This window comes from Lonchura striata, chromosome 2, assembly GCF_046129695.1.
Source record: "Lonchura striata isolate bLonStr1 chromosome 2, bLonStr1.mat, whole genome shotgun sequence".
Lineage (NCBI taxonomy): Eukaryota > Metazoa > Chordata > Aves > Passeriformes > Estrildidae > Lonchura > Lonchura striata.
In genome coordinates this window covers 14,398,660-14,425,427 of record NC_134604.1, presented here as the reverse complement: position 1 = coordinate 14,425,427, position 26,768 = coordinate 14,398,660, and the positions used below count along the sequence as shown (strand labels likewise).

The following is a 26,768-nucleotide window of genomic DNA, read 5'->3' as shown; positions in this document are numbered from 1 at the left end:
GCCTGTTCATCCAACTTCTGAGCCTTTGTGTCTCACCTCTGGGACAGCAACCTGCTGCAAGTTGTAGCAAAAGCCTGACTGTTTTGTCTTCTGTCCATCCTGGAGCTGGGCAGGACTTAGGCTCCTGGAGCCAGAACGGGAAGCAAGGAGCCCTTTGGCTCTTAACTCGCTCACTTTTGGCTGCTTTAGGAAGGTGCAGCAATCCAGTGCAAGGGGAAATAGAAGAGGAGGAATGTAGAAAGTGGGTTTCTTCAGAACCTGGAGGAGGACTCCAGGTTAGAGTTATGGTGAAGGTCCTAAAAACCACTGGCAAGGGAAGAAGGAAGCCCAGGTCAGTGCTGGCTGTGAGGGTGGTGAGATTTGCCATCTACCAAAAATCTGTACTGTGGGTCCCTAGGGTTGTGGTCTTCCAGTGAGCTTTGGAAAGTTCGATACCCATCTCTGATAAAACACTATTTTTTAACTAGATAACTGGAAAACTCCTATTCAAAAAATCTAGCACCACGTTAAAACAAAGTTGTGCACTTAGCTGAGAAATACTTGATGGAGTGTTGTGTGTGAACTTCTAATTCCTACCACTGCATGTTTGCCTTGTGGTGCAATTTTGACTGCCATTGCAGGTGGGATATGTTGTTGTAGCAAGGCTACATGTGCATACAGAAATTGGATTATGGGCTGTCTTTAGGTGTGTAATAAAGATCTTGTCCTTCCTGCTGCTTTGAGAACAGTTCACTTCAAAGGCTGTAATATTTGCTTTGTCCTTTGGCCTTTGTGGTGTGAGAGAAGGGGCTGCCTGCACCATAGATGTGTTAGTTGTCTCTAGCAGTATCTTTCCCCAGGATGAAGAGATTGGTACAGCAAACAGTGGGGGAGTGTTTGCCTCTGTTGTTCCTCTCCCTGTTTGTTTCAAATGTGCTAGCTTTCCCTGTCCTCCCCTTAAATCACATTATTTCATAAAGAGTAAAAAGAAACATAATTTGGAGCAGCAGCAAGCTGAGCCCAAGTTAATAGTTTGAATTGCACTCCATCTGTTCAGCTGCATGCCCTGATGGATGTGCTGAACCCATTTTTCACAATTTGTTTTAAGCTGCTAAGAACCATCTCTCCTGGCTCCAGTCCAGGCTGGCTGTGGAGAAAAACTTCGTTTCTGGACATCGATGTTCAGAGGGCGGGATTGAATCAATAAACCCCAGATTCAAGGCTACCTCTTCCCTGCAAGATGCCAGCTTTTGAAAGCTTAAATTCTTCTCTGGACTTGAGCATTGTTATTGAAAATTAGAGGAGTGGGTGGGGGGGGATCCTCTGATGTACAGACGCACAGAGAGGATGAAATTTGCAAACGTGATTATGCAGGACCTGCTTTAAATCGGCTTATTGCTGTTTTATGATGGCAAGCAAGCAGGCACAGAAGCCAGGGTGATTGGCCTTGCCATGTGTGCATGCTGCTGGTAACTCAATAACCGGTGAACACCCACCGTGGTCTCCAGACCTCCAGCCTTTGATGTAGCAACAAACAAGATAGATTGCTGTAATTTATCTGGCCCCTGGAGGGCCGTGCTGGTAATGTGCCACGAGCCCAAGGGCCAGCCATCCATAATCTGTGTAAAAATACGGCGGATTGCGGTCACCATGCTGCGGGGCTGCCTTTGTTTTGTGCTGCACGTGTCTGTGTACAGCACCGGGCACCGGGCCCTGACTTCAGCAGCTTTCAGAGTGCAACGTGCCCACTCGCCCCGTTCACTTTAATTGGCTTTGTTACGTGCTAAAGGCACACCTTTCAAATAGGCTTGGGAAGGCAGTGCCAGCAACGTGATATTTCTCTGTGTGCCTTTACAAGCATAAGGGAGAATGGAGAAGGTGTGCTGGGTTTGGGGAAGAAGGGGGTTTTGTACCAGCTGAAGCCTCTGGCAGGTTTGCTGATGGAGGATGAGTGCCTGGGACATTGGGTTTGGGTGACCTAGCAACCAAAGGAGAGGGAGTGTAGCCCCCTGGCCACTCTCCATAAGAGTTGGAAAGTAAAAGTACTGAAAACAAAGACCTGTCACCTTGAGTTTCTGATTTGTTACTGCATGGTGCATTGCCCTTTCACACCTGGGTTCTTAAAACTTCCAAGCAAGGGGTTTATGTTACCTCAAAGCTGCTTCTTTCTCGGGGTGTTTTTTAAAACACTTCCATTGAGTCAGCAAGAATTCTGCAGTGTGACTCTGGGGTGCTGTGCCAGAACCTGCTGTGCCAGATGTAAAATGGGGTGTGAGGGCTTGCTTTGTCCAGCATGGCCGTGGAAGGGCAGGGATGTATCTGGGTGAAGGTGTGGGGATTGCCTGCGGGTCAGTAACGCTGGGCTCTTCTCTCCCACAGGCATGGCGCTGGCCCAGCGGCAAGTGACGGTGCAGGAGGGACCCCTCTACCGCACGGAGGGGTCCCACATCACCCTGTGGTGCAAGGTGAGCGGCTACCAGGGCCCGGCCGAGCAGAACTTCCAGTGGTCCATCTACCTGCCCTCGGCCCCCGAGCGGGAGGTGCAGATCGTCAGCACCGTGGACCCCTCGTTCCCCTACGCCATCTACACCCAGCGCGTGCGCGGGCGCGGCATCTTCGTGGAGCGGCTGCAGGGGGACGCCGTGCTGCTGCACATCACCGAGCTGCAGGACCGCGACGCCGGCCAGTACGAGTGCCACACGCCCAACACCGACGAGAGGTACTTCGGCAGCTACAGCGCCAAGATGAACCTCGTGGGTAAGCTGTCCTGCTCACGGCGTGGCTGCTGTCACACCCTTCAACCCCGCATGGGCAGTGTGGTCTGTATAGGCTGTCAGATAAAAATCCCGTGAGCGGGTGGCCCAGTGGTGTGAATTGCAGGAAATCACGGTGCAGAGGCACAGGAAATAGCGAGCTTTCTTCACTAATAAGGCCCTTATAACAATGAGACACCAGGCAGCATGAAAGCTAGACGGGCGTGGGACTGATTTACACAGAGGGAGAGGGCCAGGGAGTCTGTGTCAGATGGCACAAGTCACAGACCAAAGAGCTGCTTGCCAAAGGTGGTGAAATAACTGAGCAGGGAAGAGAGGAATAGTAATGAGCAGCACATAAAAGGGAACAGGGGAGATGGTCATCTTCAGGCTCTTACAGCAGTGCTCAATACGTCCTGAAACCACTGAGCAGATTGAGTTGTCTGTAGATTAGTGTGGAGAAGCTGGTTTGGGATTTTTTTTTTTATTTTATTTTGGTTTTTTTTGTTTTGTTTGCGTTAGAAAAATCAAAACCAGGTAGTTTAAAATCTGGAGTATTTCCACAGCACCTCTTGACTAGAATATTTGACCTTTTCAAGCTTCAGCTTGCTTTCTGTATCTCAAAGCAGTATTTGAAGTGTCGAACTCGGCTAACAGCAGTCAAATGGCTCCCATCCAACTCTTTGGCTGAAGGACCCCTAAAAGAGCTCCTTTTCAACACAGACCCCTCTCTAGCAAATTCAAGCCCACAGACAGCAAGCAGGCTTGCTATCCTTAGGAGGTGTGTATGAGGCTGCAGCTTGAAACCACTTTGACATTATCCATCCCGTGGTGGTGTTCCTGGTTCAGGCTGTGTTGACACAAGAAATCCAGTGTGAAAGAAGCCAGGATATGATTTCAATCACAATAGCCTTACTTTGGGTTGAGCTTCTTGCCTCCAGCTTGCATGGCCTTGGCCTCTTTCCTTCAGAGGTGCAAGCCCAGTCACTCTCCTAGGTGGAGCTCCACAGCATGGGTGTAGGTGCTTATTTAGGAGCCATTTTTGCCACGAGTGGTTGGGGGGTAGATGCCTGAGTATTCTATTTTCTATTTGTAGGTCTGTGATTTGCTTTAGGTGGCCGGGTTTGCAGTTCCCACTGCAGTTTAAACAAGACTGAGTCAGCGCTGCTTTTGTTAAGTCACCCTGGGGAGTGAAACCCATTGAAACCAACACCCACTGAAAAAACGTGCCTGGGGGCAGGGTGGGGTTGGATGGATTCTGGGTGGCTCTGCCAAGGAGCTGGAGCTGAGCACAGTCAGCATATCCAGTGGCTGGGCAGTGGGAAGCTCCTCCACTGCTGTCCCAAAAGTCTGGGGAGCCAAAGCTGGGTTGATCTGTTTTTCCTCTGTCCTTCCCTTTCCACAGCTACAAGCCAGTAAGATCTGGGAGTCTGTGGACATGAACAGTGCTTGGAGGGCATTGGCTTTGGGGCTTACATGTGTCAGAGATACTCAAGAAAATTGATCTAAAGTAACTTCTAGTGGATTAGTTAAATCACATCCCCTTCATGGATGCTTGCACTCAGGATTTCGGGATCTAATTTTGTTTAGCTTAATTCATTTCTAAAAATTCACTTTGGGAATGACTTGGGGTCACTTGCATTTTGAACATGTGCATCTGTGTAGCTCCCTTTCTGTGGGTTAGCCAAACTCTTGACAGAAGCTGAATTTTTCAGAGTGTTCCAAGCAATGACCTGTAGACAGCAGCCCTTTACAGAAAACCTTCCTTCTGCCTCTCATTCATGGGAAGTGGTGCTGACTTCAACTTTGTTGGACCCTGAAGTCCTTCTGGGGAAATGGGCTCCTCTCTGCAGAGCTGGGTGGATCACAAGTCCTTTCTGTTTTCCTGTTATTTTAGCTCTAAACTATAGGTTGGCGTTTTTCAGGCTGGTTTTGTTTCTGCAGAGAATATCCAAGAAGAGGTACAGAAAAGAGTTACTGTTCTCATTTTCTCAGAAAAAGAACCAAACTTTTTTTTTTTTGTTTTCATTCATCCAGTTATGAATTTTTAATTGACTCATTAGATTGAGTGGCTCTTTTCTGGCAGCAGCAAAGCCTGAAGGGAGACAGGTTTGTTAGCATCTCTATTCTCTCCACTTATGTGTGAAGTGGATGGCTTTGAAGCAGTGTTGATTTTAGGCTTGCTGCTGTGGGACCTTGGAATTGTTGTGTCCTGTGGTTTGAGGAAAGAGCTGAAGGAGGAGTTTCTTCTCTTTCCCACCTTCATGATACAGCCCCGTGGCAGGGGAGCTGCATGGGATGCTGGTGCAGCAGCACGTGGGGCTGCTGTCTGCACCGGGGCATTTCAGCTTGCAGCAGAGCAGCTGGGATGTGTTCTGCTCCTGCCATCCAAGCATTCTTGAGGCTGCTAAAAAATCATATTGTCAGCTTCAGAGACATGCTAGTTTGGCTTGAAAGTACACTTCATCTCATGAACAGCAAGCATGCTTAGTTGTCCCTCTCCCGTTCTTAATGTCACCACTCCAGATTCCTTTTCCCTCACTGAGACTTTGGCCATGGTCTAGTACCACTTTGAGGACCTGATGTCTGTGGTGGCCTGGAGTAAGAAGTGCTCCCCAGGCACTCTGTGGGACTCTTATCTGAATTTTAGGCATGCAACACAAGTGCTAATCTCACTGAAGCTAGGAATGAGGCCAGTTGTGTGGTTCAAAGGCCTTCAGTCATGCAGGCATGTGTATCAAGGCTTAATCTTCTTCACCAGTCTTCAATTGCTTCAAAAACAAGCCTTTCTGTATTTTACTGCTCCTCTTCTCATCCCACTCTGAGCTGCACCTTTGTGATGATGGAGTTATGCCTGGGCTGTGAGATGTGTTAGGAGAAGAATTTAGGACATCTCAGGCTGAGTTTCAGGTGCTGAGGGAGGTGGAATAAATAAAAAAAAATTAAAAAAAAAAAAAGGGGTGCAGCTCTTTAGGATGTTGTGGAACCATGACCTTGTGACTGATTTATGAGAAAGGATTAGCCCATGTACAGAATCTGCAACTCAGTTTGCCTTCAGATTTCAGTTGCCTGAGGCTGACACAGAATTGCTGAGGCTAGTTCCTGCTCTTTTACTCAGGGTGGCGGGAAAATATTTTGGACGATTTTGTGAGTTGTCTGCCACCCATTTAACACCAGACTCGCTGCCTAAGGTAGATATCCAGGCAATATCTGCCATCAGAAGATAGAAAAAGACAAATCTAGAGAGCAGTCCATCTTTCTTTAAATTAAGTGCATCATTCTCTGTGTTGACTAAAGAGAGATCCTACATGTTAGCCTCGAGCTAGTCACTAGTGGCTGTAAATTTGGCTGCTTTTGAAGACTTGCCTTATCAGGCTTCTAAGCAACTGGTGGGAATTTTGACTTTGTGGTTGAATTGGAAGGACACTTGGGTTTACTGAAGAGGGGAGGTACAAAATTGAAATTGGGTTTAAATCACAGATCTGGGGACAATGCACACAGTCGTATTGGGGTCCTGCTTATTGCTGGCTGTGATAATTATGTGGACTGTCCCTTCACTTTTTTAAGACGTTAAGGGACAGCAAAGGATTTGCAAGTGAAGGAAAGCAGCATCCCAGAAGCACAGCATCACCACTGACAAGACAATGGTATTTTCCAGGTTGCCACTGGAATTATCCCTTTTCTTAATTCTTGAAATAAGGGCAGAAGAGGAGATTTCTGCACAGTAATTCAGTTGGTGAAGCTGCAGGGGTGCTATGCAAATTGAGGTGCTGGTTTGTGCTTCTCCTGTTGATGGGTAAACTTGTGTTTTGCTGCAGGGTAGAACTGAGCACATGGCAGTTCCTTCAAAGAGCGTGAGTCACTGCAAATTTGTACTCCACTATATCTCTGCGAGGAATTGTTTGTGTGCCTGTACCCTTACTTAGATAACAGTGAAGAGGCCCAGGTCTAACCTCTTCAGAAGTTTCAGACTTTTATCTCAGTGTTTTTTCATCTGTGCTCCCAAAAACGCTGAGATCTTTTTCAGAGTAAGTGATTTGAGGGAAGAAATCAAGCTTTGAGGTTTTTCTTAAACAGGTAGTGATTGAGCGGGAGGAAAGGTTTCAAAGCACTTGAGGAGGTGGCAGGTCTTTTAGTCTTTATTTTGGGGGAAGCAGCTGTACAGCATCAATCCTAAACAAGTTGAAGCAAAAAAATGAAAGGGGTTTGGATGGGAGGAAACCACAGTCCCCACGGTACCACAGACTGGGAAGAAGCAATGTCAGTGAATACTTGAGAAACAAGGAGCACTCAAACACAGCTGCCTTTGCAGTGGGCAGGGGCTGCTGTGGAGCTGGTGGTAGTGCCTGCAGGGATGGTCACCAGGACCTTCTTCCAGCTAGGCTTAGGTCACAGAGGGCAGAGAGGTTTTGGCTGGCTAGGTGCTATTCAGTGGCTGCCCTGTCAGCCTGGTCACACTTTTGCTCTCTGCTATTTCCCACTGGTCTTATCCTGCTTGGGTAGGTTGGTGCCTTGGCCTCTGTCCTGTTCTGTGTCCTTCATTACCTGTGATGGCTCCCAGGGAATCTGTGTGGTTTTTTGGCTGGTAGCCCCGTTGTGGTGAAGTTTCTACACCGTGCCAAGCTTGGCAGTGGTGGCGGGCAAGGGCATTGATGGGGTGAAAAGCCATCTGCCTCTCTGCCTGAGGTCAGGGCTGGCTGTGGCTCTGCGTGGTGGGGTCTTGTCTCCTAACGCTGAGCTGCCCAAGGCACTTGCAGCTCTCTGCAGAGCAGGACTCAGTCCATGGGCACTAAGACCATGCCTTTAGGAGTTGCCTTCAGGATCCTCTGAGCCCTGCAGCTGTGCCCTGTAACTGTGTGGCCACTTGGACGCCCATGGCTGGGGCAGGGAGGACTCGTGTAGGGTGTGTCTGAGAGGCTTTGGTGGCATGGGAGGTAGAAGAAAGATTTATGCAGGCCAGACACTTAGCACTAAAAAGAAGGGTGCTGCATGTGTCTCAGACAAGACTTCAAGAGAAGAAAGTGGGTCTCTTTTGTTGAATTTGCCACCAAAAACCTCCAGGATCTCTGTGCTGAGCGAAAGACTGTGTAACAAGCAAGAAAAAAAAAAAAAAAAGAACTTTTATTATCCCATACCAGCTGCTGCTGCGTGTTGCCAGCAGCTTCCCTTGTTCTTCATCAAGTGCTGCCATACGTGATCTGTCTGAGCACAGAGTAGAGGGAGAAAGTCACATCACAGTTTGGATTTGGGAGAGCACAGTCTGCTCCTGGCAGCCTGGATGAGAACAGCCACTTCTCTCCATGTGGGGCACATGGACCTCGGTGGCTGCTGGTTTATTCCAGCTGTCAACAGGGCTGAAGGTGGCTTTGCTTGAGGCAGGTGTCAAGGAGAGAGATGGCAACCTCAGAGACAAGGACCTACCAGTTTTGATAGAAGTCTTTGGGGGCTCTTCTTTCTCTGTTGCATTTTTCTTCTTTGTCTTCACCTGAGAGACAGGGAAAAGTGTTTGTCACCATACTTGAATGAGCAGCTTGTGTCCTGGGGAGACCAGGCTTTTTGCAGATGAGCAGCAGTAGGGCAAAAATCAAAATAAGCAGTTCAGCCTGTCCTGAAAGGTTGCAAAGGCTTCCTCTCTGGAGGCTTTCAAGATGTGACAGGATCAAGCTCCGAGTGGCCTTGTCTGACCTTATAGCTGGCCCTGCTTGACCTGTAGCTGCACTGCAGACCCCCAAGGTCCCTTCCACCCTGAATTGTCCTGTGATGAGTTACTTGGCTGCACTGCAGAAAGGAACCACTGTTAGGCAGCATTTTGGAAGGTTGGTGCTAAATAAAGGAGTTTGGAGGGTCAGAGCTAAATAATGCCATAACATAGATGATCTCAACTAGGTGAGAACACCGAGGACCTCTTTTACATCCCCAAATAATATTTTTTTTTTTTCTGGCACTTTCTTTATATTTCATATTGTTCTTATTTCTCTAATGAGGTTGCAGGAGTTTGTCTCTATTGCTCTGCTCTGGTGTATGAAGGTGGAACTTGGAAATCCTAAGCACAGATGTCCTAATCTCTATTAGTCTGTCTTGGCAGCTTGGCTACCTCCATGAAACATGTGTGTGCCTTATCTGGCCAAGCTGTGTGAGTTAACCAAAGTGAGCTGCAGGATTGGTGTTGTGCTGTGTGAGTTACATTCATCTTTGCCTGTTTGGGCTGTGCTTGTTGCAGTAATTAGCTCCCCAGAGGAGTAAAATGTCCTTCACTTTCAAATTACCCTTTAGCTGGCATTAAAAAGGGATTTAAAAAAAAAAATCAAATGCCTTCTTATAGGTGGTCCTTTGCAGCTAGACACAGGGTATTTTGTTCTTACTGTCCTCTTTTACATGCCTAATTCTCTCTGTAGTAACCTTCACAAAAAATATTGACCTATGCTCCTCTGCTTTTTCTTTCTGTTCCTGCTATGGATGGAAGTGAAGTATTTGTCTGTTAATGGGGGAGGAGTGGGGAGGGATAAACATATTTACCTCTTGCAGTTCCTGTGGCCAGAGCCTGGGGAATTGCACCTGGTTTGAGATGCTACAGGCATTCAGCCCTGTTATGCTGCCAATTTGCTGCATATCCCTGGATATGGTGCAATCCATCTCTCTCACCATTTTCCAGCTGGTAAAATTAGGGATAATAGCACACAAGCCTTTTACAAAGTCTATGCTAAATAATTGTGATGGGCTTTGAGCTCCTCAGATAGCGGGAGTTAAAAACAAAGGCTTATATTTCAGCTCTGCCTGGTAATAATGCTGAATAGGATTCAGCTCCTGTCCTGCTTAGTCATTTTTGCTATCTTGAAAGTGTAGCTGCCTAAGCTCACACAGTTTTCCCCTGGCAGAAGCTGTGAGGCTGATAGGCACTGCCAGACTGGGGGGCCAGTGATCCGCAGTGCTGTGGGCAGGTACGTGGGAGCCCGGCACAGGCAACCCTGTGCTTTAGTCATGTACAGTCTGGCAGTGAATTCCATGGGCTGGTTATTCCTTGTGCTTCCTAAACCACTCTTTTTGTAGATGTCAGTCAGATTAGAGCTGGTGGCTTAAATCAGGAATCTCTGTGCATGTCCTCGCATAGTGGGACAGGGCTCGTTCATTTTGTGTGTCTTTATCTCATCCCATGTTACTGTGTTTTCCTGCTAAACACTTCCAGTTATTCCTGTTCTGTTGCAGTATGCAATCTCCTATTCTTTCCGGTTGGAATTGCTTGCCTGGCTTTTTCTTTCTTATTGTTGTATTACATTGCATCACTTCTGTACCTCTGAATGTGCAGGAGAAATGGAACAAATGGTGGGCAGACTATGCCTAAAAAATGGATAATCCATTGTATCCACTCTTTTGTTTCTTCAGTTTCTTCTTCCCCTCCCTCGCCTTTCTGCCTTGTCCTTCAAAACCTCAAGCAGCTTGGTGGCATGACATGCTTTGTGGGAAGGGCTCTCAGTTGGGGATCTGATTCTTTCTTTTTTTTAATGCCATCCACCTACCCATTTCTCAAAAACCTGGCATTAGACACATTTGGAACACATCACTGTATTCCATATGTTTTTCCTATATTGTCCCCTTTGAGGCAGAGGTACTTTCTTAAATTTAGCTAGCATGTGGAAAACAATTACAATGAGAATGCGTGTCCTTTTTTGGACAGACCTATACACTTCCACCGATGCATTGTAAGAAAAAAATGTATTCTAAAAGCTATTTCTAAATGTAAATTAATACAGCCTCAGGCAATTGCACAGCCCTCTGCTCACAGATCTAGGCTTGTTTTAAAATGAGCCCTCTTGCTTCCAGACTTTCTACATCCCTTCCTTGTCAGGAAGGCAGGTGTGGAACCCCGAATGCTGACTTGCCCTCAGACTGTAAAGAGCTGCGGTGTTTTGCTTGGGTGGGTTTCTGTGCAGTGCTGAGCCTGAATCGTAGCATCAGGGCAGTCAGCTAAAATGATCTTTGAAAACTAAGCAGCCTTTCCTGAAAAAGCCTTTTTTCCGAAGGCTCAGATTAATGCCCTCCAGTCTGCTCTCCAGCCGTGTCTGGCTCCTCTCAGGTGTCCCTCAGGGTGATGGGAATGTGGCACTTGCTCTTTGCTGAGCCCTGTGCCTCCTCAGTCTCAGTGAGGCTGCAGGGCTTGGGGTTCTCTGCTGCCCTGAAAGGAATTGCTGAAAACACAGCCCTGCTCAGACCATGTCTTCTTTGTGCTTCTCCTGCTGACTCTTCCCATGTGCTTTGCCGGTTCCTGGTAAAATGAGGTGTTTGGTAATCCTGATTGCCATGTTTTGTAGGATGCCTTTCAGTCTGTCCCCAAGTAGAGGGACTGGTGGCATAGCTAGTTGTGTGTATTGACATGATGTGCTGAGAAGAAGTAAAGGATACAGAGGTTTTTAAGAATAGGTCTTTAGGATAGAAGAATCTCTACTCAGAGATCCTGGTGCATTTGAAAACCAGCTCTACCACCAGTGAGTTATTCAGCAGCCTAGGTTCAAGCCCAGGGCAAAAGGTTGTCTGGTGTTAAAACAGTTTAATGCTATCTCCCATCCTGAATTCAACATTTCCTCCTAATGTTGTGTGGGCACTTCCAAACCCTTTTTTCTCCCCCACAAATGATTACTTTTTCACTATTACTTTTGCACAACCAAGAGAAGCTCTGAAATATAAGAAAAAAAATTACTGCACACAAAAGGAGAGCCAGAAGGAGCTGGGCTGGGTTGGGTGAGCAGGTGGTGGAGCCAGCAGGCTGCAAAGTGGGATGGGCAGAGCCTGGTACCTGCCTCCTACCTCCTGTGCACTCGGCAGCTTTCCAGGGGCTGGAGGGGAGCTCAGGGACACCCATCTCTTCTTCCACCTGCAGCTCCCTGCCAGTGCCAGGCATGGAGCAGCCAGCACGGCCTGTGGCTCCCTGGCACGGGGACCCTCTCCCGGTGTCACTGGCAGAGCCTGTTGGCATTTCTGGCAGCCTTTTTGGAGGGCTGGGTGGCGGGGGAGAGGCACAAAGTGTGCAGGTTTCTGTGCTCGTGTGCCTCCAAAGAGTCTCTCAGCGTTAAATGGGGAAAGCGACGACTGTGAGCGCAGCTGGTGACATATGGCACCCGTCCCCTGCCTTAGCAATTGCTCAGTGAACTCTGAAAGTGGAATACGGTCCCCGTGGCTCCAGCCAGCTGCAGCACTGAGAAATCCTGCAAAGGAGCGGCCCCTTACTCGATCACCACCAAAAAAGGTCATGTTCCACGTTGCCTATTTTTCCTGCTGTGCTTCCCTGGGGAGGTTTTTGCTGTTCTAACTCTTCCTCCCGCTCTTCTTTTTTTTTTAAATTTGTTTTCCCTGGAGGATTGTTTTATTTGTTCTTTAATTCCAGCCCCTCAGACTTGGTTGCTCTGCACTTCTGAGAGGCCGGGGCAGCTGTTTCTGCTGTTGATGTGGTGCTTTCCTTGAGTTCTCTTGGAGAGCAAGTAGGTCTGGGGATGAGCAGTGGAGTCTCCACGTAGCAGAGGATGAGTGCAGTGTCCATTGCTCAGCTCTGTGCCACAAAATGCTCCCTGTGGTGTGGATGTACATCTTATTGAAAAATAGCAAAACCAACAAAGTGAAAGTGGTGGCCAGTGCTCAAGCAAACTGCAGAGCAGCACAAGTTTCTCCTATGAGCATTACCAGTCTACATCAGATCTTTTCTGTCATCTCAGATAAGATAGCACTAAACTTGAAATCCTACTGCTTCTGTGCCACCCCTAGCTCCAATGATTTGGAATCCTTATCTCTAATTAGAGATGTTGCTATTGAGCATCTGGAGGAGAAGAGTTGGGGGAAGGGGGAGATGGGGAGATTTCTTTAAGTTTAATGCTCCAGAGGGTCTCTGCCCTGCTTATGCTACCCACAGGAGAGGTGGGAAAGGGAAGATAATTCTCTGGTGCTTTAGAGTCCCACAGCAGCCTGTTCCTCCTCCTTCTGCCCAAAGCCCTGGCAGGACTGGCCTTCCTCCCCTCTCCCTTCAGCTCCAGGTGGTGCAGGGCTTTGCTTTATGTGCTGAGAAGGAAACCTGACCTGCACTGGGACAGAGCTGACCCTCGGTAAGGAGAAGTTGGGGAGAGAAATTTTCCATCTTGATTCTGTGTCTGCCCTGTCAGTTTAGCCCCCTAACAGTTTTACAATCTTTATCTGATATAGGTTTAAGAGGATTTCCCTGGGCGCAGTGGGATTATTATAAGTCAGAGAGCAGTCTCCAGATGATATTCCTTCAGCAAGTATTTATTTTAAGTGGGTTTACCAGTATTTAATTTTAAAAAGACCCCCAACTTTCTGGGTTGTTTTTTTTTTTCATGGGTTGCAAGTAATTGTTTGTGCTATCAGAACAGTAGAGTCTGAATAAAATGAAGAAATGTATTATTGCTTTCCAAGCTGGGGGTGGTGGAAGGAAAGCAGCAGCTGGAGGTGGGGAGGACAGAAGATAACATAGTAATGTGGTGGGAAAAGTAACATTATTCCATGCAGCACTGATTAGTAATACTGCCAAACAGCTGTTTATAAATGGGAAATGTAATGGAGAGGGGGGCTGCAAGGAACATGAGAGTGCTGCAGGCACTGCTGGGTCATCATATGAGGAGGGGAATGACTTCTGTCAACCTTTTATCTGCCCCCTGGGGTATCAGGGGCTGTGCTGCTGCAGCCCCCAGGAGCATGGGGGGCTGGGGGTGTCCCATCTACCCTCCCTGGCCTTTGTGGGATGGTGCTCGCTTGTTTTTATACATAACTGGCTCCCACTGATTTAGTTTTGTGTCACCTTCAGAAAAGAGGAGCAATGACGACCTTTGGCTTTGGGAAGGCTGTGTCGGTAGGAAAAAAATCTCCTTTCCAGCCACATGTGGGCTGTTTCTTTATCCTCTTCCCCCCTCTGGCAGGCTTTATTGATGGCAGACGGCTCTGGGGCTGGATGTGTGTGCATGCATCCAGAAGTCAAGCTGTCTTAGTGAGAGCCGCCTTCTGGCCACCTGCACCCAGGCAGCATCCTAGTCCTTGGAGCATTTCAGAGGATGCTAATGGAATGGGATTAGCCGCCCCACTTGCCCTTGCCATCAACAAGAGATGCTTCTGGAGAGCCTACAAAGAAAAGCCAGAGCTAACAGGGCAAACCCGAACAAAGGCGCTTTAGAATGCAGAGAGGAGCGTGATTTTTACCCTGAGGAGGCAAGAGGTGGGGCTGCTCTGCTCCCCATCTGAAGTCTGAATGAGCCTCTGCCTTCAGGGATCCTGGATGACTGAGTTGGTGCTAATGGGCTGGATGCCCTTCAGTGTCCGGGCTCTGCCTTGCTCTGGTTCCTTGACATTGTGGTTCAGCATATTGCACCCTTCAGGGCTTTATTCCTTGCTGCTTGAGAGTTAAAATGATAACTTAGGGCTCTCCGAAGAAATGTAGAGCTAGGGATGCCTGCCCTGAGGAAGTGTGTCATGGCAGGGAGAGTGTTCTGGTCGGGAATGCCTCTGTGTGCTAGGCACGATGTGCTCTGAGCACTTAACTTTCTCAGACCCTGTCATCCTTCATTTTTAGCTGCCTATTCAAGAGAGCAATATTTTTATAAAGCCATTTCTTACCAAAAGCATTTCCTGATTGTAACTTGTAATGCCAAACATACTGAGGGTGAGAAGGTTTAGCAAGATCAGTTTTCTTTATGGCTTTGTGCTGCTGCATGGAAGTGAAGAGATCCAAAAGCAGCAGGTTACTTATCAGAGGGTTCATGTTGGTATCCGTGTCCACTGAAAAATTGCAAAAAACTTGCATCAGTATGCCACAGATGACCGCAGGTGCTCTGGCAGTCTGTTGTCACCTTTTAAGCTCTCTCAGGTGTACTGATGCCACCTGGCCACTGCCAGGAGTCCTTGCAGAACTGCAGGTGATGGTTGTGCCTGACGGGTGGCCCACCTGGCACTGTGGCTGGGAGAGGGAGCACTGGCACAGCGATGCTTACCCGTGGGGAAGGGAAAGTGGGTGGAGACGTGGCCTCATCAGGGCATGAATCCATAATTTTGAGAGATTCTGTGTTTTGAAAGAACTCCTTTGTTGTGGGTGCAGGCTGGAAGGGCTGCCCTGAGAGGGGCAGGTGCTCTGGGACAGAGTGAAAGGTGTGCTGTGGTCACGGGGGTGCTTCCAGTGTCTCCCCTTCTGCAGAAGCTGGGAGCACTGCCCATCGTCCAAACAGCCCCTCTCAAGTGCAACAGCCAGATGAGTGAATGAGCATATCCAGAGGAGTGGTGCAGGGAAAGGCACCCCTTTGCGTGAGGGGTTCCTGCCTCCAGGCAGAGTCCTGGGGTGCAGGGTAAGCTGAGCCAGAGATGGACCCCTTTGGCTGCTGTGGGGTAGGAGATTGCCCTTACTGAGGAAAGGGAAGGTTGTGGTCATCCCAGTGCTGAGCAGCATGAAGGAGAGCAAATGAAGGCATGCAAAGCAGAGTAAGTGGGCTGAGGGAGATTGAGGTGACAGGGTTAAAAACCAGGCAGAAGGTGAGAGGAGGGAAGAAAGGGATCAGGAAGCAAAGCAGTAACAGGCAAGAGGAAGAGAGACTGTAGAAGTGGCAGGTGGAAGACCTTGGGTGGGAGTTTTTGTGCTGCTAAGAGCAGTGGGGTGTATAGGTTGGCATCTTGGAGGCACTGAAGCAGGGAGAGCTGAAATGGGCATGACCAGAGAGGGACTGTGGTTGGGGTGAAAGGAATGTCCCTGCTTCCTCCTGCAATGGGAGAAGACCCCAGAACTGTCAGAGACATGAGTCTCTCTCCATCTGGCCTCCTTCTGCACAGCTTTGTGGGGACTCTTCCCCTACCCTTCCCATGTGTCCTTCGAGTGCCCTAGATGCTGTTTCAGGCTTTTGACTCTGGAGCAGACAATGGGGGTTTCAGTGCTGTCTTCCATCAGGGCTGTCAGGATGCAGTAATTACCTTTGCACTGCTGCCTCCTACCCTTTATTCCTCTCCCTTTGTGACTGGGATGTCAGAGGCAGTGATGGTGCTTTGAGGAGCTCCTTTTGAAGTGACTTTGTGAGTCACAGGACTGGTGAGCAGTGGGGAGGGAGACGCTGATGCCCAGCACTCTCTGATCCTTTCGGCTCTCTTGTGTCTGTGGCCAGAGCAGTGTGTCCTGTGTGCCCATCCTCAGAGACACCGGGCTCCTTGGATCTCATCTGCTTAGAGAGCCTCTTGGTGAGGGTTTGATGTGGATGGAGGGAAGGGGAGAGAAGGAACAGGACACCAGAGGCATGCTGGGCTGGGCAGCAGTGCTGTGGTTTTGGGTTGTGCCCATGGAGCTGGGCTCAGCCGGAGCCTGTTGCTGTGAAAAGCGCAGCGCTAGCTCAGGGTGCTGCATGGGTGCTGAGCTGCCCCTGGCAGAACTGGGATGAGTTTCTGCAGGCAGCCCTGTCACAGACCATCAGAGCAGCAGGATGGACTTGCTGTCTCCTGTGGTATGTTCGGGCCACAGGATGCTCTGGCAGGGCTCAGTTCAGCTGATCGCTGTGGGCAGTTTGCACTAATGAGATGTTTTAGATGACACGTGTGCCCCCAGGAGCCACTGTAGAACCCTCCCCTCCTCGACTCTCTCACTTAAAGGCTAGAAGGTGCTTTCCATCACTGCTAAAGTGTCATGAGTTAGAGCCAGGCACCATAGTCCCAGCCCTGTTACTGGTCCACTGAGCTGATGCCCACAGGGCCACCCGTCCTGTCCCTTACTATCTTCTTGCTGAAGTTGACAAGACTGAAATGTGAGTCCTCTCGTTGGCTGCTAGGACTTAGCACTGCTGTTGAGCGTTCAGGGATGCTGTGTGGAGCAGCAGGACAGCCAGCCAGCCTGTCTGTGAAACCCCTGTACGCCAGCCAGAGCAGAGCCTGATTAAGCTTATGAAACCTGACAAGATCACAGCCCAAGGTGGTATTGCTGGAGGCTGCTTGACTGGGAACCATGTTCCTGTTGCAGCAGCACGAGCATTAGGGATGTGTCTCTTGAAGCCTGTCATGACACACAGCTAGCCCCTGAGTAAGGAGCACGTCTCTCACAGCTTTATCCTGCCAGCAGAGTGCAGGAAGAGCCTGCTCCCAAAAGGAACCCTGGCAGCATCTGCTTGCAAATGAGGAGCAGTTCCTCCTCCTCTGCCATCTTGGCTTGGAATGGATGGTCCCCTGAACAAGTAAATGCTGACCAGGGCACTGCTGTTTTGGCTCTGCAGGTACAGCAACCCCTCCAGCTTGGCTGGTGTGTATCCCCAAAATAATCAGGCTTTGTGACCTGTGAAGGGCATCCCCATAGCCTGGCTGCTCCATCAATGGCCTGTGTGTCACTTTGACCCCAGATGAGAAGCTGTTGCCCATCTGTCAGGGCATGGCAGTCAGTGCTCAAGGGTGCTGTGTGCTGCCTGCTGTAGGTCTGGAAGCTGGCAGAGCAGGGACTGCTGTGGGAGGTTCTGTGCTCTGCTCACCATCAGCTAAAATAAGCTCTGAAGCTCGATGCATCCTGTACTATAACCTGGGTGGGAGACTACCTGACTCACTGCCTCTGCCTAGCAGCTATTGCAGGGATCTTTGTGCCACTTGTTGTGGATCTGCTTGAAATCAGAGGCTTATATTTCCTAGCAGTCAGTATTTCTCATGCAGGCACTACCCTCAGATTCCTCCTGGTCGGATTTGTGTTCATCTGGGAGAAGCAGCAGCAGCTTCTTAAACAGACCGGCTCTTACGCCTTTGTTTCCTTCAGCCCCACAGGGTTAATCTCCTTCTTGGCACCTGATTATTTGCTGCTGCAGGGTGTGTGTTTGAAATTCTCATTTAGCTGGCTTTAATCCCCATCTGGGAGTTGTGTCCAGGTCCTAGGGGCTTAATACCTGAGCCCCCCCTGAGCAGCTCAGTCGCCTCTGCCTCTCTCTGCAGCTGGTGGCTCTTGGGTATCCCCAAGGGAGGTATTGAGGTGAATGGACCACTTCCCAAATGGTTACTAAGCATTTTGTGTTCCTTTGTGAGACTGGTGAGCATTGATGTTGCTGGCTTAGCAGCAGGCCCGCTGTGAGCAGGGATGGAGGCTTGCAGGGCTGCGTGGTCAGGTGAGAGATGGAGCTGCCCTTCTTCTCTTGCCATGAGCTCCTCTCCTTCACCTCTGAAGCACATCACACATTGGCACAGCTGGAAAACATCACTATATTTCCACAAGCCACTAGCTTCTCTCACCCTCCTGCAACTCCAGCTTTTTGCTTGGCACTTCTGCAGGTAATGGCGCCCAGTACTTTTCAAACCATTGCTCTATCTTGCTGCCTTCTCCTTCCATGCCAGACATGCCCACAATTACCTTTTCAGTGTTCCTCTGCCACCCGCTTGCCTTGATGCCTGGTCCAGGCTGTCACCCTGCCACCTTCTCCTCTTCCAGTGTCCTTGCTCCTTTGGGGCATGACCATTCCCAGTGGAGCTCTGGGTGCTCTCTCCCTGCCCCACAGAGAAGCGGGTCTGGTCTCCCTAACTCCTGCCGTGAGTTCCCGGTGGTTTTTTAGGATGCTTGGTTTCCTTTCCCTTTGCTTGCCCCCCCGCCCCAGGTGCTTCTGTGGGTTGTAATGAGCTGGCACAGCAGAGAGGAGTGGCTCCCCGGGGTGCTCTCTGGCTGACACGAGCAGCAGACGGTGACTAAAGCGGAGACAGCTCCGCGCGCGCCTGGCGCGCTCCTCGAAAGGGATCGCAGATGGGAATGAGCGGGAGCGCTCTGAACCAGTGGCACCGTAATCCCCCCCTGCCCCCGCCCCTCTGCCCCTCTTTTCGCAGACATTAGTTTGATTAAAATTGCATGAGCCCACACACGGGTGTGTTTTATTTTATTTATTTATCTCCTCCTAGTGAGAGACTGGTTTGAGGTCTGCTTTGTGGGAAAGCAGCCAGAGGGATGCTGGGGAATTCAGGGTGTTTTAAAAAATTTTTCCCTCTGCGGTGCTCACAGCTGGCTGCTGTGGGGCTGGTTGTACTGGTGAGACCTGCTTTTCCTGTGGGATGCTAAACATGAGCACCTTCTTCCCAGCAGAGCCTGAGGTCTTTGCTGGTGGTGCCTGGGTGTGTGCTGGGCAGGCAGGAGCCCCTTCCAGCGCTGCTGTGGGGCAGCAGCATCTGGAAGGGTGCAGTAGAATTGCTCCAGCAAAACTTCACCCAGGGCTTGCCACATTACTGAGGGCGTCTCCATGGGTGAGGGTGGGTGTAAAGAGCCAGTGTAGAATATAGGGATTAACTCACAGTATAGGTAAAACAAAAATAGATGCATTCTCTTTCAGCCAGGCTTATGCACTCAGATTGGCCACAAGTAAAATTTACCATTTGAAGGCACCTTCTATCTCACCTAGAAATGGGGAGAAGGCATGAAGAGTTAGATTGCTTTGTTCTGCAGCCCTATTCCACTCTGTGAATGCAGTATTTTTGCCAGTGCTGAATCAAAACTCCTTGGTGGGCATTAATAGTATAGGCTGTCTTACTGCCTCACCCAGGGGCATGTGTGGTTCAGCTTTTGCATATTTTCTCCCATTTTGGAAAAGATGGATGCTATTTTCTTCCCTTCAGGAGGGTTTACTTTTAATGAAATGTTGCAAAGTGCAGTATGACTCCTGTGAGGGCTCTGTTAACACTCCAGGCTTGGTTTCCTTGTCTGTATTTTTGTTGAGCCCTCTGCGTTTTTCCCCTGGCAAAGCAGTGAGCAAAAGATGCCAGCAGCTCCCAAAAGCCATCCCAGGGCATTGTGAGCTGCCTGGAGGTTTCATCTTTTCTTCTCAGACACCACTGTGCAGCCCAAGGCTCTGGGAAGATGGGCTGCGGTAGTGGCACCCCAGCTGGCTGCTCAGCCCTGAACTCCTCCAGCTCAGCCTTTCTGTCAGGTCTGAAAGTCCATGCACTTTTTAGAAGGTGGAAATTCAGTGGGAGCTGTATTTGCCAGTAGGAGATGGCTTCCTCTCCTCCTCCTTGCCCATGGGGATGAAATGGCTGTGTAGTGTCTAAAGGATAGCAAGGTTTCATGTAGGATCCTGATGGGTGCTCTGTGCAAGGGGTTCAGGATTCTACAGGGTCCTTCCTCTCTAAGGCATGAGGAGCCCCCACAGCCCTTGCCATTATCTGGTGCAAGATGTGGCCATCACCTGATGTCCCCTGGCATGGAATGCCTATAGAGACACCCCCATGTGATACCTTCCTTTAGGAGGAGGGCCCCTCTGTTGGGCAGTGGGACCCTACAAGAGTCCCTGTCAATGCCTCTGGTCTCGCTGCAGGATGCAGCAACTCTCAGGTTTGATGGGAATGTCACCTGCAGGACACAATTCCCTGGGTTTCTTGGGAGTGTGGCTGCTTGCCTTCCCCGTGGACTGGAAATCTTTACTGGCTGGTAGGGGTTAGCATAACAAAGCATCAGGTGAGAAGGAAGCATTGAATTTCAATAAACCAGCAACTGGGGAATGAAATCTCCTTGCTTCTAATTCGAGCCCAGGCGTCCCTCTTGCTTAGCTTGGAGCAAATCTGCTGTAATGCATAGGAAACAGCTCGGCAACTGCAGCTCTGGCTGTCATCGAGGTGCAGGCTGAGGTTTATTAAAGACCTGCAGAGGTCTGTAAAAAATATTTATGATCTTCTTGGGCTTAGTCATTGCAAGTTAAATATTTGAGTAGGTAGGGGCAAGCATTTTGCTGAAATTGGATGATCCCTTTCATATTTATGTTTGGTTACGCTTGCTCCGCATGTATTTGGATGCTTGGCCAGGGGCGGAGAGGGAGGTGAGGGATGAAAGGGACTTAGTACAGAGAGGGGAAAACAGGAGCAGGGAGTGATTAGAATGGAGAAAAAAGCAAAGGAAACTACTGAAGGTTAAAAATAATAACAATTAGGCTGGGGGGACCAAGAACAGGCAGCAAAATAAATCAGAGCCTTTGAAGGAAAAGGGGATAGACAGTGAAGCCTTTTATTAAATCTAAATGGCTGACTCTGAAGATAAATGAGGTTGCGAAGAAACAATGAAAATAATAAAAAGTGGAAGACAGGAAGGAGGGAAATATTTAAAAGGAAAATGAGAGGTTTTCACAGGTGTGTGCGATTGAGCATGTCAGCAGAGATGCTCTGTAATCTGCTCTAATAATGTGACAGCCACTGGGGCTTTGGAAAAACAAACATAGCCCAAACATTGCAATTATTTTCCCAGTGAGGTGAAGTTTCCTGAGTGTGTAAAGCTGATGGTGTCCTCCTTTTGTGTATCTCTGGGGCTGCAGGTTACAATCCAGCCTTTCCTTTCTGGGATGTGTCAGGAGCTGCTGCATGGACAGTAAGCAAAGCCTCTCCCAGGGCACTGCTGGCTTTTGTTCCAGATGCAGGGAGGCTGGAGAGGCAGTGATTCAGTGCTTGCCTGGGGTTGCACAGCCATTTGATCACACCTTGGGAAAATCCTGCCATTTTCCACCCAAAAGTGTTGTGCTGCAGGGGGCTGTCTGCCTTGTTTTGGTCTGTTGTGCTGTGACAGTGGAAGTGGTTAGTGGTTTTGGGAAAGAAGGATCAGGGCATCCTGCTTGCTAAGGAGAAGCCAACCTCCTGTTGAGCTGCTAAGAGGATTTGTAAGGTGGTCACCCTGGTTTTGTGTAGGTCCTTGGCACTGTGGGAGGTTTCTTGGCTTGGTAGGACATGGCTCTGATGGATGAAGATGTCAGAGTCTGCTCTGGAGAGGTGTGATGTTGATTGCATTTCTGGGAGGTCAGGTCTGCCCCATGGACAGGCAGGTGGAGGAATGTGGTTGCTCCAAACCAGGCTGGGGTCTTCAGTGCTGTAGCTGTGCCCTGCAGTATGGGGAAGAACTGAGTTGGTTGACCTTGCTTTTCCTCCTTTGCCAGTGGAGCAGCTTCTTTAAGGTGTGCCTGACTCCCAGCAGGGACAGTCCTGCTGCCATCCACCAGCCATGCATGCATCAGTCCTTCTGTGGAAATGACATTTCCAGGAGGGAGCCAGTGCTTCATAGTTCAGTGGAAAACCCTGTCTCAAAATGTCTCTCAGTAGTGTATTGGTCTGCACCTAGGGCAAAACCACAGCAGTCACCACCAACTGTGGAGGTGGAAAACAGATATAAGATTCTTTTCCTTAAAGGAAAAACATTGAATCACAGGGACCTAATTGCTTAAAATAAATGCAGGGAAAAAAAAGGTGGGAGGAGACTGGTGGAGGTGAAACTCAGCAAGCCAGTGCTGGTAGCCCCTGTTAAGCTGCACATCCACCCACTGTCTCTACTGCTGTGTTCAGGGTGAACATGACACATTTCTCGGGGACGACAGTGCCTCTTACCCACTCTCAGCCTGTGTTTCCACAGGCAAACATCTTGTGTGCCATAGGAAAGTTCCCAAGCCAGGCTTACCCAAAGCCAGTGGAAGGCTGTGCTCTCAGTGTTCTCAGTGTGGTAGTGTTGTACCTCTGCAGCTCTGGATAAAGGGGGAGCATTTGTCAGCCTCCTAGGAATTTAACCTTCACATTTTCCTCATACTGTTGCTGGGTACTCTTGGGGGCTGAATGTGCATTGAAAGGAATGAAAGGAATTGGCTTTTCACTTGCAATGTGTGAGATAGTGAGTTTTGCACTTTGCCTGTGTATCTTTTCCACAGTCTTATTACCCTCACCCCTTTGTGGTTACCCTTAAATTCCTGAATTAACAAGGTGAACTGCGTGGATTAAAATCTGCTATAAATACCTGTTTTAACAGCAAGGATAAGAGGCTGCATTAGTTTAACTGAAATCACTTTGTGTGGATTTCTCTGGCATAAACCAGACCTTAATAGATCCAGAATGTCTGAGGATGATGGAGTACTCAAATAAACTTGCAATGAATTTTATGTGAAAATAGCTTTCTGTCTCTTTTGTGTTGTGGTTTTTGTTGTTGTTTGTTTGTTTTTTTTTTTTTCCAGTGATGGCTAGAAGAATCAACATTTTTCTTAAACAAGGATGTTTGCTTTGTTTGGGTTTTTTTTAAATCTCTTCCCTGCTTATTTTGGGGCAGCAGTGTACAATGTTGCTATGTAGTCTGTTTTGCTGTAGAGAGGTGGCATTTCAAAGAAACAGGCTAAAAGAGCTGTTTGGAGCCTCAGGTGTGGCCATCTCTGCTAACAGGCCACAGGTAAAAGGGTGTTTCCCAAGGAATTTCTTTCCCAAGTGTGCTTGTTAATAGGAGCTGTAAGTCTGGCTGAAGCTCCCTTCCCTTTTGTATTGATTTCCCACTTTCCCATCTGTGCTCTCATGATTCCACTAGTTCTTCAGTCACCCTTGAGTTTGCCAGGGCACAGGAGACTTGAATACCTAATATGCTCAAGCAAAGGTTTTAGAACATAAAATACCCCACCAGAATAATTACGTGGAAAAAGGAGAAAAACCTTCATACCATTTTAATGTAAAAGAAGAAAAGGAACAGTCTAAAGCTCTTCCCTTCCTTTTTGAAGGCTGTGTTTATAGGAATTTAGCTGTGATCTGAAATATGATAGCCTTTAAAACTTTACTGCTTTGTTACAGGGAACACAACAGTGATAAGCAAGACATGTCCTAGCTATGCCACAAAACAAGACTCTTCAGTGGGTTTATTTGTTTGAGTGGGTTCCTTGTTTTAGACAGGATAGAATGCTGATACCAGTGCTAACTTTGGAGATTTTCATAAGAGAAAGAAGAATAAATGTAGGCAGAAGAGCTACTGAAGTTTGGTTTCCTGTGGGTTTTGCTTCATGGTTAAATTACTAAGTCTCTAAAAAAGTGCAGTCACCACTTTTCCTTGATTGCCATACCCTCATGGTTATTTTCCAAGTGACTTCTTTGGCGTCTGAGGGTTGACCAAACATTTCGTTGTTTTCCACAGAGAAATATTAGTATGTGGTGGGTATCTCTTCTGCTTCTCCAGCTATTTAATGAAATCTGCAAAACTTATTCTTGAACTGCTGTCTTCCCTCTCATTTTGAGAACTTTAGCCATTCTCAAAGTAGTGGCCACTTGCTGAAGTTAGGTGGGAGGCAGGTGCAAACACTACACTGCCAGGTAGTGCTGTCTCTTCTGGAAGCCTAAATATCTGTAGGAGGAGGTCAACCTGAGAACATGTAACAGCCAGAGGCTGGTACAAAAAGTGAAGATGGAAAGAGGAACTGTCCCAGAGTCTTGCAGTGCTGAGGAGCCCCTCCTGAAGACTCTTGTCTTTCAGCAGTCTTAGAAGGATTACCTTCTGTCTTGCTCCCTTGTTTTTCTTTCATAGCAGCCCAGCACACTTAGAGATCTCTCTTTCTGCAACTGCTTAGAACTTGCCTCGCCCTCCCTCTGCTCCAGAGTCATTTCAGGCTGATGTGAGTTGGTGGTGTTTCCATTATGCTGAGCTTTCCTCCATCTGCTGAGCTGACAGCACCCAGCCGAGTGTCTGCTGCTCTTCCCAGCCTTTTCTCCCTGGGTGCCTCAGCCAGTTAAACTCCAGAGCCTACCTCTGCCCAGGGCATTCCTGGGGAGCAGCCTGGGTGAGATGCTTCAGGCTGGCCATTTTGCCATTTACCTGCAGGGTAGGGAGCAGCAGCTGGGAAGCCAGCAGCTTGCAGAGCCTTTTGCACTCTGATGCAATGGTGAAACTAGCACAGAGTGGGAAAACTGTGGGAGCTGTCTGTGGATCTGGGGACAGGAGTGTGTCAACTGTACTTGGCTCTCATTCAGAGGCTTTACCAGTAGAAGGGCTGCAGGCCCTATAAATAAAATGTGGAATTCTGCTGGAGTCAGTGCTATTGATCCTGCACTGGAGACATCATAGAAACTTCCTATTTACTAGTTTATTTTGTGACTTATTTTCTTTACTGTTTTGAGTGGGTTTCTTAATGCACTGCTTTGATGCACTGTGTGCCTTTGGGTTAATGATAGGTGCGCCAGAAGCATCTTCTGCTTATTTTAATGAGAGATTTATTTCCTGAACAGTTATTTTTAAATGCCCACAGTCTCCTGCAAAGGAATTGGGGTGCCCTGGAAAACATGGAGCACTGTGGTGTAGGAAACCTACCTGTATTTTTGAAGACTTAGCTTTTCCTTCTGACTGTAACCATCAGTGGCCTGTCTGTGCTGCTGAGATCAGTGCATATAAAAATAAACTGATTTATTAAAAGGTACTAATGCAGAGGTGCCAGACACTCTCATGCAGGAAGTCAACCGGTTGTATATGCCACATTAGGTTTTCCAGACTAGCTCATTGCTACACAATTACACTTTTTGCAGTCTGGAAAGCCCAAAGGTTTCAAGCAGAGCCATTTCACTTCCTTTTTACTTATCCTCTGTCCCTCAAATTACCACCACCTGAACTAGACAAAGCTTGGAAAGGAGAGATGACCATAGCCATGTGAGTAAGAGGCCAAACTGCAGAAGTACAGTAGAAAATAAACTCCTCAAGAAAACAGATTAGAAAAAGTGGATGTTACCTTGCTTTATCTTGACCAGATGGCAGAAGGCTGTCAACTGTTCGGCTGAATTTGCTTTATTCATCTTAATTCTGCTTTCCTCAGTTTCTAGTAAAGGAGAAGAACAGGTGGTCCTTGTGTCTGGGGAGCTTGGACTCCATCCTGCAAGAGCCAGACTGTGCCTTTTATTCATTATGAGGGTGCCAGCTTCAGAGTAACAGTTCTGACCTGCCAAAACCTTGTTGGAAGAAAGTAGCTTGGAAATATGCAAAAGAGCCAGCACCCTTCCTTCCAACTTACAGAAATCCCTCCAGCTCATGCTGACTTTGTGGCTCACTAGATGGTTATTGTCTGGTGAAGATGTGTGTTTGTAAAAATATGTTACAAATAATTTCCATGCTTTAAACAGAACTGATAGATGAAGAAAATATTTGCACTGTCTTAGTTCATATGGGTTTTTTTTTTTGCCTTAGATTTTGAAACTTCTTCTAATCTACTAACTATCCTATGTGTCCATAATCTGCATGTGAAGGGGTGTGATTCTCTCCTTCCCTGTCTGTGCATCAAGATGCCAGTGTTCTCTCTTTGTCTTTCCATGGGAACTTGAGACCCAGACCTGTGCTGAACAGGAATTTTAGCTGTAATAATAGAGAGTAAAGCCTAATTCTGTGCTTTCTTTGGTACTTTTCTTGTGAGCATTGAAATGTTCCATTCTTGTGCGTTCAGCAGAAAAGTGAGCTTTGGAGGGGATAGACTCAGATTCTGCTTGCAAAAACCATCTCCCAGGTGTGCCTTGGTCTGTGTTGTCTTGCCCTGGAGGCAGAAGTAAACCACTGCTGAGCCTAAGGAGTAGGACAGAAGGGGCTACTGGAAGTTGAGATTATGGGTTTGCACCTCTGGGGACAGGTTAGGTGCCCAAAGGCAGATGGGAAAAAGATGCTTGCTGGTCTCAAAACCTTCCTTATTGAATAAGTGAAGGAAAAACAGCTCTCACGTGCACGCCTTGACCTCCTGTGTGATCTCTGCCGAGCTCTCGAAGCAGGGGCACTAATCTCTGAAAGCAGCTCTTGTGCTCTTATCTCCTGGTGTTGCTTGTATAGCCAAAGTAGAGGAGAATGAATCCTCCTTGAAAATTGATTTTTGAGAAGGGTGACTTACCCGACTATGAAGCACCACAAACATTTTTATAGTCCGGGGGGAATGTGGCCTGGGCTGTGTATTGAAATGGTACTACATGACTCTCCATGTTCAGCCATTCGTATTGCCTGTCTGCTTAAGTGCACTAGGTGGATGGAATTAGGCTTTTCAAAAAATTGGAGAAAAGAGGATTTTCTAAGCTTCCTATTTCTGTCATTTCTTAACTTCAGCTTCAGAAGTGTAAAACATTAAGACAGTGTTACCTGCACAGCTTCAGAGGAGCCCAGGCTGCATCAGCTCCGTGTTTGCTCCTTTTCTGCTTTCCCTGCCTGTCCTGCAGGCTCCAGGAGGCTGTGGCTTAGCAGGTTGCCCTGTGCTGGTTTAAGCCACAGCAAATTCCCACATCCCTGCTCTTAGCTCACAAGTGCTGTTAAGTAAAACACATCAGCTTAACCCTCGGTGGAAGAGTTGCGTG

General features: G+C 48.2%; 1 protein-coding gene across 1 annotated transcript in view; it reads left to right on the top strand.

The window, feature by feature from the left end:
- IGSF3 (immunoglobulin superfamily member 3) overlaps positions 1 to 26,768 on the top strand; it is a 92,046-nt gene that overhangs the window by 24,733 nt on the left and 40,545 nt on the right. Inside the window, exon 2 of the mRNA XM_021541594.3 lies at positions 2,359 to 2,736. Coding sequence (XP_021397269.2) covers positions 2,359 to 2,736 — 378 coding nt within the window. The remainder of the gene's footprint in view (positions 1 to 2,358; positions 2,737 to 26,768) is intronic.